Source organism: Miniopterus schreibersii, assembly GCF_964146895.1.
Source record: "Miniopterus schreibersii genome assembly, chromosome: 4".
In the NCBI taxonomy this organism is placed as follows: Eukaryota; Metazoa; Chordata; class Mammalia; order Chiroptera; family Miniopteridae; genus Miniopterus; species Miniopterus schreibersii.
Window position 1 is genome coordinate 87034672 of NC_138105.1, and position 14265 is coordinate 87048936.

The window sequence follows — 14265 nt, forward strand, 5'->3', positions numbered from 1 at the left end:
TCCCCATTTTCCCGACTCTCCCTTTCATCTGCAGTTCTCTTGTGGCCGTTGCCCTTGGTTACCCCTCCCCCGCTCCGAGCGCCCGGACAATGGTGTCGCCCAGGTAACTGCGGGGTTCTGCGCCGCTGACCTCCCAGGGGGTAAAGTCGCCTGAGCCCCCTACGTGGTCTGGGGAACCGAGCCTGGTACGTGCGGTTTGTTTGCGCTGCCAGGATACACGACAGACCCCGAGGGTCATGGGGGCCTTTGGATCTATGCCAAGAGGAAAAGGGGGAAATTTTGCAAGGTCTCAGTAACTCCATTAGTTGATCCCCTTGCTGGGAAGGGTGTTCGGCTCTGTGCCATTGTGCTAAACGATCGTCACCAGCCCTGTAGGCCCGACTTGCACATCTCAAGTTCATCCACTTCTTTCGGTTTCCTCGCCATTGCTCTGTTCCCAGGTCCCATCACCTTCTCCCTGGATACGGCTATAGCCCTGTAAATAGTCTCCCTGGGTTTCACTCTTGGCCCCTATACTCCAGGGATCTTACAAAAATACAAATCTAGTGCTGTCGCACACCCCTCTCCTAAATCTTTCCATGGCTCCCCATTGACCAGCTGATAAAGGGCTAAGATAAAGACCTTTACTTGGCAAAGTCTATAAAGCCCCAAATAGCTTGGACTCTAGTACGACTCCTACTCACCATGGTAGCTCTGGCCCCGGGGGGGTCCAGCCACACAGGCTTCTCATCGTTCTCTCTCCTCCCTCAAAGGCCTTTGGATATGTCCCCGGTGCTAGTCCTCCCCTAACTCCTCCAGCTCATCTTTCATACTGAGCTCAGCTGGCGCATCCTGAGAGAAGCATTCTCTGACTCTGAAAATCAGGTCAAATCCTTATGTAGTCATACCTCCGTCACTTCTTTTAAAGTTCTTACCACAATTCGTAAGTGTATATATATATATATAAAATCACCAAGGAAAAGGAAAAAAATCTTCCATTAACATTTGCTGCATTTCTAAGTGATATCCCAACTAAAAGCTACAAATTTATCTTGAAGCAGGTGATACTTTTTAACCAAGACAAGTTATCTCTGAAGGAAGACCTGCCCCAATTCTATTTCTAATCTCTGCTGTTAAATGTGGCAAACAGGAGTTCTTAGACCTGGCAGGTACACAAGGGCAGTGGTTCTCAAACTTTTCTGTCGCAGGAAACTTTTATACCCACCAAAATGATTGAAGAGTACAAAGAGCTTTTACTTATGTGGTTTTATCTATCAATATTTGCCATGTTATAAATAAAAACTGACAACTTTAAAAAATATTTAGCGATCAATTAGTTTAAGATATCAATATTAAACCCATGACATGTTAAGATAGTTTGATACTAAAACTATATTTTCCCCCAAATTAGAAGAGTCACATTGTGAATCTAATGTCTGGCTTAATTAAAAACAAAACCAGTTATATTTTCATGTCTGTTTCTGCTTTCAATCTGTTGTGATTCACGTGTGTGTAGGCTCTAGAAAGCTTCATTGTACATTCATGAGCGATTACAGTGAAAAAGGCAAATATTGTCTTAGAATTATTATGAAAATTGTATTAACCTAGCAGATTCTCTGAGTCAGTCCCTGAACCACACTTTGAGAACTGCTGAACTGGGGTTTAACTGATGAAGCCAAGTATGGGCATAAACAAAGGCTGATAAAAGAGGCGGAGAAATAAATCAAGTTGGTGTTGATTTCATGCAAGATCAGTTAATCCAATCTGAATTAGTAATTCAAAAAAAGTGCTATGACAATCCTCTGTGACCGCAGTGCAAACAGCATATGGGGAGTATGTTTTCAGCAGAAAGCAATCTTTTTCTTAATCAAAAACAGCTTTATTGAAGTTTGATTTATATGTCATAATGCATAATTATGCATTAATAAGTTATATGTCATAATTTATTAAAATTCAGTGAGTTTTAATAAATTTATAAGGTGGTGTAACCAGCACTATAGTCCAGTTCCAGAACATTCTTTTTCTTGACAATGTTTTGTAATTCCCAGTGAACAGTTCTACACTTCTTTTGTTAAATTTATTCCTAAATATTTTTTATGCTGTTGTGAATGTAACTATTTTTAACTTCATATCTAGTTGGTTGTATATTGATACTATGGTTATATTTTTGTTCCTTGTTGCACTGTATAGAAGCTCCAGTTCAATGTTGAATAGAAGTGGTGAGAGAGTGGACATCCTTGTTTTGTACTCAATGTTAGGGGAAAAGCATTGTCTTTGATCTTTAAGTTTGATGACAGTTGTAGGTTTTATGTAGCAGTTTCCTTCTGTTCCTAGTTTGTGTAGAGCTTGGTCATGTATGTTTGTTGGATTTTATCAAATGCTTTTTCTACATCTATTGAGATGATCAAATGGCTTTCTACTTTATTCCAGGGGTCAGCAACATTTTCCGGAAAGGGCCACATAATAAATATTTTCTGGTTTGGTGAGCTATGTGATCTCTGTTGCAACCAGTAAACTCTGTTGTAGAGTGAAAGCAATTATAGACCACATGTCAATGAATGGGCATGATTGTGTTTCAATAAAACGTAATTTACAAACACAAAAGGCATGCCAGATTTGGCCTGTGGGCCATGGTTTGCTGACACCTGCGTTAGTCTATTAATAGGTTTATTACATTATTAGACATTCAGATGTTAAGCTAACGTGCATTCCTGTATAAACTTCACTCCCTCATGACATGTAATACTTTGTATGCATACTGGATCCAATTGCCATTCCTTTAAGAGTTTTAGCATTTATATATAGGAAAAGGCCAGCAAACAACAAACAAACTCTGAAGGAGATGGGTAGCAAGCTTCCCCAGAATCACAGAAATCCCCTTGAAAATGAGGGAAACATTTCTGCCAGGAACTGAAAACAGATCCTTATCTTTCTGGGAAGCTTGCCCCCAGGAGAGTTATGGCCTTAAGAACAAGTGTGAAGCATTAGCACAAAACAAAGCCATTTGTTCTTGCGCATTTTATGGTTTCTACTGATCACCATCTTTCACACCTGCCTTTCTGTAGCTCACAATAAAAATCCCTGGATGGTGAGGAGGGTTGTTGTAGCTTCTCCAGAGCCTCAACACTCTGCATCTCCACCTAAATTCTACATTCTTTGTGTCTCGAGTTTTCTTCGCGTCCCGCGAGGACAGCATTTATATTCATGAAAGGTATTGGTCTGTAGTTTCTTGTGATGTCTTTGCAGTTTTGGTATCAGGGTAAAATAAGCTTGAAAATATTCCTTTCTCTTCTATTTTTGAAAGGGTTTGCGTTTGTGGGTGTGTGTTTTTTTAAGGGAAACTAACATTTATTTAGTGCCTACTGTACATGACTGGCCTTGTGCAAGGAGTTTTCATCTACAGCGTTCCATTTAATCCTCACACCAACCTTGTGAGGTAGGTATTATCCTCATTTTTGTCAGACAAGAAGTATGAGGCTCAGAAAGGTTAGGTAGTTTGTCCAAGGTCACACTACTAGTTAGAATGTTTCCTCTTTCATTCCTAATCTCGGTAGTTTGTATCTTTTCTCTTTCTTTCTTGATCATTTTAATAAAATTTCATCAACTGCATAGATCTTTTCAAAGAGCCAACTATCAGTTTCCCTGATTTTAATTGTTTTGCTGGTTTTAAAAAAGTTGTTTCTGCTATGGTCTTTGAACTTGAATTAGGAAATAATTCTCCCCAAGCAAATTTTTACTCAAAAATTAATAGGCTCTGACCCTAGTGGCTCAGCTGGTTGAGCATAGTCCCATGCAGCAAGAGGGTCACTGGTTCGACTCCAGATCAAGGCGCATGCCCAGGTTTCAGTCTCAATCCCCAGTAGGGGGCATCCAGGAGGCAGCGCATTGATGGTTCTCTCTCATCAATGTTTCTCCTTTTCCTTTCTTCTCTCTCTAAAATCCATACGAACTTTTTTTTTTTAAATCCTCACCTTTACATAGGCAGGCTCTTCCCTCTTGAAGGCAATGTGTCCACCAGTGTAATGATTGTAAGAGGAAAAAAGACTGTTTTCCCCAGTCGTTCTAGCAGAGTGTCAGACTGTCTCATTGACCTGGTGTGGATCTGGTGCACATCTCTGAACCGGACTGGCCAGGTCTCGGTCATTGGGAGGCCACCAAAAATATTTGTGCACGTGTTCAATGCAAAGAGGACAAGCAGGGGCTGAAATCCAGTGCAGGGCATACTTACCATTCCTTTGACTGGTACATGCTTATGTCTGCAGGAGAGGGAGGCCGTTTTGTAATTCACACTGAGACACTACAGTGGTCTTGATCATGTGCTCGCTTCAGAGCAAAGGTGAGATGGGGTTATCCCCCATGAACCAAATGGTCTGGGGCTGGGGAAAGGACAGTTGGGTACCATTTCCAGAAGACAGAAAAAGGGATGCTGGGCAGGCAAAACTACAACTTCAGAACCATGCCAGAACTAGGCAGTTTATTCCTGGAAACAATACTGAACATTACTTCCAGCCAGAAATTTGATTAGAGTGGTTTAGGGTGGGGAAGGAGACTTTAGAGACAAATTATTCCTTCTTCTTGTCCCTTCCACCGTGAATTTCATTTGCATAATACAGCTCTTAGTGCAAATGAAATGAGTCAGCATCAGGGAAGACAAACTGAAATATGACATCTATAACAAAGGCAATTACTTTTCTTCCTGTCAGCCTCAGTGAGTGATCTCCTAAGTATAAATTAAAAAACAACAGAGGTCAGCCCTGGCCGGTTTTACACAGTGGTTAGAGCACCAGCCTGTGGACTTAAGGGTCTCGGGTTCAGTTTCAGTCAAGGGCAAGTACCTCAGTTGCAGGCTTGATCCTCAGCCCTGTGCCATCAATGTCGCTCTCACATTGATGGTTCTCTCTCTCTTCTCCCCCTTCCACTCTCTCTGAAAAGCAAATGAAAAAAAATATCCTCAGTGAGGATAAAAAAAAAAATAGACATTAATGTCCAGTTAGATCATAAATATCTGTTGTATGCAGGTTTGTTTTTTTAAATTATGGTAAAATACATATAACATACAATTTACCATCTTAACCCTTTTAAGTGTACAGTTCAGTAAAGTACATTCATATTGTTGTACAACCAATCTCTAGAACTTTTTTCATCTTTTACAGAATTGAAATTCTACACCCATTAAACAATTCACCCTTCCCCACTTCCCTTACCCCCTAGCAACCATCATTCTACTTTCTTTCTCTATGAATTTGTTTACTCTAAGCATGTCATTGAGTACCCAGAATCATACGGTATTTGTCTTTTTGTGACAAGCATCCTTACTCCCTTCCCCGTCCCTGGGCCCAGCACAGGCCAGGCTTATTACTAAAGGGACTTGGAGTGGGAGGCCCTGGGTCTGCTCTTTCACTCTGCCCAGACTCCAACAACCTAGGATGGAGGTGGGAGGCATGGTCTGATTCTGAAACCCTCCGGATCATCTCCTTTTCAAGGTTTATTCCTATCCCATTGAGGGGTGTACTGGGGTGTAGGTGAGGCAGAGGCCTCCTTATGTAATTGGCCTTCAACGTGGTGGTGGGAAATCTTCTCTCTTCCTGCTTTGGCATGGTACATGGTTGAGGCCATTCTTAGCATCAGCTGGATCCTTCTAGGATCTGTTGAAGAGGAGTAGCCATAGCTCCTTTTGGCTCTTCCAGCTCTGTCTCCAAACTCTTCAGGAGGGGTGACTACATAGGCAGTTCCCAGCTTCTGCCTTCCCCTGTAACCTCTGAGCTCCTTCTGATGGGGCTAATGGTGATGATCTTTTCCAGGCCTCAGTGGCTGGGGAAAACTGCAATGAGGTATCCCTATCCTTTCCTTAGCACATCACATTGCTGCTCCTTCTCATCTGTTGGCCTAGACTGCTCCAAAACCTCTGAGTGTGATGTAATCAGTGGTCTCTACATTCACACACCCTCCCCAAACTTAAAGGGGACAGGAGAGATGACACCTATCAGGATCTTCCAGTGATTCTTTTGGTGCCCTCCTGCAGTGGCAGCACTTGGCAAGCTCTGCAGCTTTCCACCTGGCAAGTGAGGAAGCAGTCCTCTCTTCTTGCCTGCCCTTGAAGGCTCCCCATACCTGCCACTACTTGTCCTGGGGGCAGGGTAGGTGCTCCCAGCACCTCATGGAAGAGGGATGTATGGGCAGGGAAGGAAGTAACATCCTGTTGCTTTGATATATATGTATCAAAAGTGTGTATGTATATATATACACACACATATATATATATTTACACATATATAATATGTACTTATTTATGTATCTGTATCTTTTCCTGGATGGATATACAAGAAACTGGTGATAGTAACTGCCTAAAGTATGGAGTTAGGAGTTAGCAAGAGACTTACTTTTCACCATATATCCTTTTATATTGTTTGAATAATTTTCTTGAGGATAAAAACAATAATGTAAGTAATGAATTCAAAAGGGCTTTATAAATCATCAAACGTAATACAAATAATAGGGTTTGTTACTATTATAGATTACACATTTTGTGTGTTCCCTGTGTAAACACACAAAGAGAAAAGACACTGGAAGGAAACTCCAACGCTTTGACATGGAGAGGGGAGATATGAAGTATTAATTTTCTTAATTATATTTTTCTGTATATATACAGAAAATGGTATTTTACATTTTCTACAACAAATCAATAATTGCTATTTAGAAAGAGAAAAATCACAAAACTTTAAACTTAGAAGAAAATTTTTTTAAACTTCATTAGAGTGATTTGCTGTAGGACGGGAGACAAGCCAGCAACTGTGGGTCGTGCATAGGGAAGACTGAAACTCTCCTTCCAGGCCGGGAAGTGGATTGAGGACTACAAGGAGAGGCGAGAAAGATGCGGACCTCCAGTGAGGCTAGAGCGGCTACGAAAAGACAAGGGCACTTCCGGGGCGGGGCTCTCTGGGCCTTTGCCCTCTGCGCGGCGGGGTAGGGGCGGGAATGTGGGCCGCTTGCTACAGGAAGATTCGCGATTGCTTGGCTTCCACTTCCGTCACTCTGAAACGGTGCCTGAAGTTGCGGGCGACCATGGCAAAGAGCAAGTTCGAGTACGTGCGGGAATTCGAGACTGAGGACACCTGCCTGCCCCACTGCTGGGTGGTGGTGCGGCTAGATGGCAGGAATTTCCACCGGTGAGTGCGCTCGGCTTCGGGCCACGCGTCCCGGCGGCGCTTCCGGGGATGTCCTGGACCTCGGATCGCAGGCCCGGGCTCTTTGTCACCGGAGTAACGCGGGAGCCAATGAGCGCACGGCATTGAGCATCATTCTACGTGCTGGCTGCTATGTGGTTGGACGTCCGGGTAGTTAAATGGGACATGGTGCTCCCCTCGTGAGAAGCCGGGCCGGGTTGTCTGAGAGCGGAGACCTGTTAGCAAAAACCTTGTGGGAAAAGTCCCTCTCGGACACAGTACTTCAGGTCTTCAGCCAGTTGCCCCGCTATTTTGTTTGAGTCCTTGCTGTCGGCAACTCTTTACAGTATATTCTTTCATTGTCAATAACAGGCCACGTGGCCTGGGCTCAGAAGGAAAAAAAGGTCAGAAAAAAGGCAGAAGTGTAACAGAAAGATGGGAATTTAATTTTTTAAAGTGCCATTTTAGTAATCGTTATTATAATTAACATTGAACACTTCTAGGGAGCCAGGCATAATTACATTTGTTATTTTCCCCTAATCTCTAGGACAATTGTATAAACATTTGCTCTCCCCATTTGGTAGAAAAGGGAATTGAGGCTTAGCAATTATGTCCCCTTTTTTCAGTGGGTCAGGACAGAAAAACCTAAATTCTTAATGGAATGGATTAGGTTGTGGCTAGTGGAATGTTTGGACTCACAGCACTAGTACAGTACCTTCCTCTTTAAACAGTCTCTTTGATCCCTAGTGTTAAAGCAAGCTCTCTGCATTTATGCTCTTTCCCCCTTCTCTTTCTCTCATGAAGGTTTTCTGAGAAGCACAACTTTGCAAAACCTAATGACAGCCGTGCTCTCCACCTAATGACGAAATGTGCCCAGACAGTAATGGAAGAACTAGAGGATATTGTGATTGCATATGGACAGAGTGATGAGTACAGCTTTGTGTTCAAGCGGAAAAGCAATTGGTTTAAAAGAAGAGCCAGGTAATTCCATAGCCCTGCTCCATCAGAATATTTCCTGTCAGCATCTGATTTCTGCTTTTCTTAAACACAGACTCGTAGTCCACAATATGTCTGTAGTATTTGCAACTGCGGAATGTATGTATATTCCTGTTTGGACTGTTGTACTTCCATCTGATATCTGAGCATTTCATATCTGATTCTTTCCATTCCATTCCCCATCACCTTCTAGACTGATTTGGCATTGAACATTAAGACTAGAAAAATAGACCATGGAATATAATATTAATGATTCATAGGTTGGCTTTAGCCAGTGACAGGCATTTATATGGGCATTGCAGTATTGCTTAAACCTTTAATGTAGGAGAATTTCAGTATTTTAGTACAAAATAGACAAATCTCATATCTGAGCATTTTGAAACTCTTGCAGGAAACAAATTGTATAATCAGTTGGTATGTTTTTAAAATAATAGTTCCTCTTCTTTTAAGACTTAAAAAAAACCCTCTCTAACCGTAAATTCACATTACATACTACAGAAAAAGAAGTTGGTATTAGTAAATTACTTAGAGTACTAAAAAGAGAGGCAGGCTACATTTTAAGTATGTAACTGAAATATTAAAATAGTTTTTCTTGGCCTAGCATATTTTATCTCTAGGTTTGCTGGCCAGTTTGTGTAATCTCTCTGTTTTACCCACAGGGCCCATCTCACTGTTGAATTCATGTCATGTATTTTCTCTTTTCTTGCTCCACCCAATGTGCCTTACACTTGCAAGTAAGTTCATGACTCATGTGGCCTCCCAGTTCGCCTCCAGCTTCGTGTTTTATTGGCGGGATTACTTTGAGGATCAGCCCCTTTGGTATCCCCCAGGCTTTGATGGAAGAGTTGTGGTGTATCCTAACAACCAGACCTTAAAGGACTACCTCAGCTGGCGGCAAGCAGATTGTAAGTGAAAGGAATTAAGCAGATGTGATTTAAATCACCAACTCCATACTTTAGAGGTGGTGGTCTGGTACAAGTTTTGCTCACATGTATTTTGTTTGGAATGAAATACTCCCTCCCAAAATTTTTTTTTTAAAGTCAGAAGATCTAGCAGTACTAGGTCTGTATTCCCACTTGTAGTGGACAGAACCTGTGCAGTGACTGCTTCCTTTACACACACACACACCAGTATGCCACAGTCTCTACTATTCCCTGTTCCCCGGGGAAGGGGATGTGGTAGGGAAGGTCACCTCTCAGTGGGTTTGAGTTGTGACTCCTGCCTTATATGACTGTGATGAAATGTTTGTGAAACTTTTCATTTGGTGTATCTTGATTTTGTCAGAACTGGAAAAGGGGTAGGAGTAATCTGAATCACATAACATGGAAAGTATTTCTAATTTCGGTGCACAAGTTAACAGATATGTGTAAAATATAACTAAAATGGCAGAATAAAAAACTGTTAGGAAATACCTTTGTTTCTGGCTGCCCACTTCCCCCCATATCTCCTGTGTATGGTTTTGGGTGGGTAACTAAATAGCCCTTGAGATCTTTTTACTTTAAAGAGGAGAGAGGTGGGGCTCTAGTACTCATTGAAACATGGATACTGAATAAAGATTATGTATGTTTAAACAGTGCTACTTTGTTCTCCTCACAGGTCATATCAATAATCTTTATAACACAGTTTTCTGGGCACTCATACAGCACTCTGGACTAACACCAGTACAAGCCCAAGAGAGATTACAGGTATAAAGATCTTACTGCATTAATGCTTAATTGGGAACAGTTTTCTGTAGGCTCTCCCATAATATTTTGCATTCTTTCCAATTTCTCTTTACAGCTTTGTTTTGAAAGCGTATAAAAAATCACTAGTCGCAGCTCTGCTGTTTGCTTGCTCTGTGACGCTATATGAGTTACTACTTCTCCCTGAGCCTCAGTGTCCTCAGATGGAAAATGGGATCAGTGACCTTGGCTCTGCATTCCCACGTAGTAATGCTTGGCCAGAACTGAGTATTGGCTGCCCTCTTTAGACAGGGCATGTGCTCTTTTTCTGTCAGTCCCACCTGGCCTATTTTCTCATTGCAATTCCCTGCTGGGCACCTTTAGATTTTTGGGGTCTATGACCCTTATGAATTATAAAGAGTCTAGACTCTGGGAGTCAATCATACTCAGATCATGCTTCTTAATTTTATCTTCTCTGCCTAGTTTTTTATAGGTAAAATGAGGAAAATAATAGTTCCTACTTCATAGGTTTACTTTGAGAATTAAATGGCATGATACATGTAAAACATAGGATGGGACAAAGCACATTGTAAGTACTTAATAAACACTGGCTTTTATTATTAGATGACAGTGCTACTTATAGGATGATTAACTCTGAAATGAGATGATGTGTTATAGCAACTAATACAATGCCTGGTACTTTATAATTATTCAGTAAATGACTGTCATTATCAACAGCGATGATGAGGATTTATATATAGCAGTGATAGGAATAAGAATAGGTCTATCCCGTTTGGAAGAGCCAAGTTAAGATTTTGGTTCTAGACAAATAAGAGCAACCTATAGTCTTGGGCAATTTATATAAACTTTCTAAGCTTCAGAGTTCTCATCTGTAAAATGGAGATGGTTATCAGAGTCAAATAAGAATGTATACATAAAGAATCTAGTACAGAATAGGTAATCTCACTATTAATTCCTGTCACCCCATCACATTCATGACTTGTGAAGCCATTGTTTGCTACAGAAGAGAACTTGTTTTTACATTCAATATTATTTTGTATTAGTTTCAGGTATATAGAATAGTGGTTAGCAGAAGAGAATTTTATGAATTTACACATGTAAAGATTTGAACTGCTCTTAAAATTATGCAAATTCTTTAGTATCAAAAGATACTTGATAAAACACTTCCACTTGATTTGTTTGTGGAAGTTTAGGTAGAGGGTGAACTGGTCAGGTTAGGGGAGAGATAAGGCATAACTAAGGTTTGTATGTCTCTTTTTATTTTCTCAGGGAACTCTTGCAGCAGACAAGAACGAGATTTTGTTTTCTGAATTCAACGTCAACTACAATAATGAGCCATTGATGTATAGGAAAGGGACTGTGTTGATATGGCAAAAGGTAATGCTGTTGTATCCCAAGAAAAATGGAGGTCAAAAAAGAAGAGAGTCTGTACCCATCCCAAGTTTGTCTTGCCTGCTAGCTCTATGCTGATATGACTGCAGGTGCTAATACGAATTAGCTCCTTTCCAAAACGAGATGCTATAGGTTACTATCTCAATGCCTTTTTTTTTTTTTTGTCAGACCATGCTCATTGTATCAGTTTGTCAGTGAACTTTGTTATCTTGAATCTCCCCTATAAGTAGAAACACAGATCTTTAGAACTATTACACTTATTTTTCTGTGTCATAAGCTCTCCTCAAATCAAATGAAACCCTGTTATAGGGTTACAGCGCAGGTATGAGGATTGCGTTCGTAGAACATTTGTAGAAATACTTTCTCCCACACTGGATAATACCATTAAATGGTCTATCCATCCTGTGACAACTGTAATATGAGTCCCTAAGAGATGTTGATATGAGGGTTCTGACATTTGCAGAATATTCGTGAGATTCCCCAGACACTCATACTTAATGTTCTGTAATGAGTCTACATTTACCTAAATCCTTAATTCTACCAAAATTTTCTCTCTTGTTTCAGCTCCTGGGGCATAATGATTTCTCTAAACCTCTTTCCTTCCATCCAAAGTAGTTTTTCTGAAATGAGTGTTTTTAAGTATTACGGGGGAATCTTGAGAGCTAGTCATTTCACTAGCAACTTCAGCTCTTTTATTAGTGTTTTTAAAGCACATTTGTTCTTTGGCACAGACTTGGATACTTCTTGGGAGAGCAGAAATGCCATTAATTCTATAGTTATTGCTAACAAGGAACAAGAAATCTCTTCTTTATTCCTAAGATGTTCTTTCAGAATATAGCAACATAACTTCTTTTAAGTGTTTTTAAAATTTTTTTTATTTTTATTCATTTCAGAGGGAGGAAGGGAGAGAGAGAAAAACATCAATGATGAGAGTCATTGATCAGCTGCCTCCTGCACATCCCCTGCTGGTGATCAAGCCCACAACCCAGGCATGTGCCCTGACCAGGAATCGAACCATGATTTCCTGGATCATAGGTTGATGCTCAACCTTGAACCATGCTGGCTGGGCAACATAACTCTTTTTTAAAAGCATTGTTAATTGTAAAGAAATTCATGTATGGTGAGAGAGGTGTGTGTGTATCTGTGTATTTTCTAAAAAATATATATGTCTCAGAAGTATATAAAGTAAGAAAATGAACCTCCCTCACATCTCCCCCTCCTCTCTCAAATCCACTCTCAAGTTAACCATGTCAATATTTTAACTTACCTGTAGGTGGATGAAGTCACAACCAAAGAAGTTAAGCTGCCAGCAGAAATGGAAGGGAAAAAGATGTCAGTGACCCGATCCAGGACTAAGCCAGTGCCCTTGCACTGTGATATCATCGGGGATGCTTTCTGGAAGGAACACCCAGAGATCCTAGATGAAGACAGCTGACCCTTTACTTTTCTGTCCTGCTGTGCTTAACCACAGAAGCCCCCCCCCCCCCCAAGTATTCTGGTCTTAGGTGGCCCAGGCATCCCTACTACCCAGAACAGTGTCCCAGGAGTGACATGACTGGCTGGGAGGGGAACAGGGAAGGAAGGCATGGATGAGGTGATGTATCGTGTTCTGCTTTAAGTGGCTATGTATCGTGTTCTGCTTTAAGTGGCTCACCCTTTTTTGCAGTGTTGGAACATGCTTCCTTTGGTAGAAGTGCATTTTTTTAAAAATTGTGGTACTATTTTTATAAAGTGAGAATTATTTTATGCCTTGCAGAATGAATCATTTTTAGATTGTGGCATAAGTCTTACAAAAACCTGCCAAACTCTTTTCACCTATGATGGAAGATGAGCCCAGGGTTTATTCTTGTGCACCTGTTCCTAACTAGAGAATCCAGTGACCTTAAATCTCACCTTCCCACCCCCCACCTGCTTGCATTCATCTTTGGCAGACCTGGAGATAAATATAGCTTGATGCCTGCAGGATGTCTCTGAATTCAAGAATTCCAGGAAAAACTCAGGGCTTTGTGTTAATCTCCAATCTGGCAACGTTGGCTGAACAAATGAGTAGTTTGGATGTTCTTCTTAAACATTCCATAGATTGATTTTGTAGAGTTAATTAGCGTGATCATCATGGTCTTGCCAGGGGCATTGCTTGCAAGGCCAATGATCTCTTTCTAAGAAGAATTATGTGTATGAGAGAAAGAAAATGTGTGACAATGAGTGAACGAGGAGGGAGAAACATTCACTCTGTGTCCTTTAGATACTTAAAAGTCACCTTGTCACCTCTTGGACTTCCTGAAAAAGATTCTCAGGTAGCCTCTGTATAATCAGAACAATGACATTTGAATTGGAGAGCAGAGGGGTCAACACTCCCCTTGGGGTTACAGGTGGCAGGTGTCAAAGGAGTCCTAATAGCTCCACCTGCTGATGACCAGTAGAGATGGGTTAGTTGAAGTGCCCAGAGAGCCGCAGCAGTAATTTCATGTTGCCAAGCTCTTGGCCTCTGAAAAGGGGGAGGTAGTGGAGACAGGTGGTGAGAGAACTCACATTGCCTCTTGTCCTCATTTCATGTTTTAGAAGAAAGAAGTTATTTGGCTCTATTAAGAATTAAGAGACAGCCCATGTCCCAGTGCCTGGTCTTGCATTGCAGAATTTACAGCCAAGAAGATGTATTTTTGAAAGAGTGACGGCTGGTCGCATCCCTTACCAATTGATACCCCATCTGTCGATGCCATATTTTCCCTTCCTGTCTTCCACAGGAATAGGAGATGTTTTGTAATTGATAAAATCTCTTTGAGAGGAAAAATAAAGGTTTCAACTCCCTTGGGCTAAATTTTCATTTATTTTTCTTATACAAATGCAGTATATGGATCCAATTTTTGTATGTGTTTGTATGTCTACATAAGCCAGAATACATGTACCTTTCATTACAGCAGTGGTTTACAGACTTCTGGATGCAAAAATTTACTTGAAATGCTTGTTTAAAAGGCCAGTTCCATATTCCCCCATAAAACTCAGAGTTCAGTAATACGGTTTATAACCCCAAAGGCTTCTGATGTCTGTGGTCATTG

At 41.0% G+C, this 14265-nt stretch overlaps 1 protein-coding gene across 3 annotated transcripts; it reads left to right on the top strand.

The window, feature by feature from the left end:
- The first annotated feature begins 6913 nt into the window (after positions 1 to 6913).
- THG1L (tRNA-histidine guanylyltransferase 1 like) lies at positions 6914 to 14021 on the top strand. 3 transcript variants are annotated; one of them, XM_081134713.1, is made up of 6 exons: positions 6914 to 7145; positions 7947 to 8123; positions 8874 to 9043; positions 9735 to 9823; positions 11090 to 11197; positions 12486 to 14021. In XM_081134713.1, exons 1-6 carry the CDS (start codon positions 6955 to 6957, stop codon positions 12645 to 12647), a joined length of 897 nt encoding a protein of 298 aa, XP_080990839.1. In that variant the 5' UTR covers positions 6914 to 6954; the 3' UTR covers positions 12648 to 14021. The 3 variants fall into 3 exon arrangements, with proteins under 3 accessions (XP_080990839.1, XP_080990840.1, XP_080990841.1); XM_081134714.1 differs by lacking the exon at positions 6914 to 7145 and adding an exon at positions 7362 to 7429; XM_081134715.1 differs by lacking the exon at positions 6914 to 7145 and having other exon boundaries at positions 7956 to 8123; positions 8969 to 9043.
- Positions 14022 to 14265: the final 244 nt, after the last annotated feature.

Excerpts from the sequence above, each read along its gene's own strand:
- THG1L (XM_081134713.1), top strand. The coding sequence starts at position 6,955 with ATGTGGGCCGCTTGCTACAGGAAGATTCGCGATTGCTTGGCTTCCACT. Across the intron at positions 9,824-11,089 it reads AAGCCCAAGAGAGATTACAG|GGAACTCTTGCAGCAGACAA; the intron begins GTATAAAGATCT and ends TTATTTTCTCAG. Across the intron at positions 11,198-12,485 it reads CTGTGTTGATATGGCAAAAG|GTGGATGAAGTCACAACCAA; the intron begins GTAATGCTGTTG and ends ACTTACCTGTAG.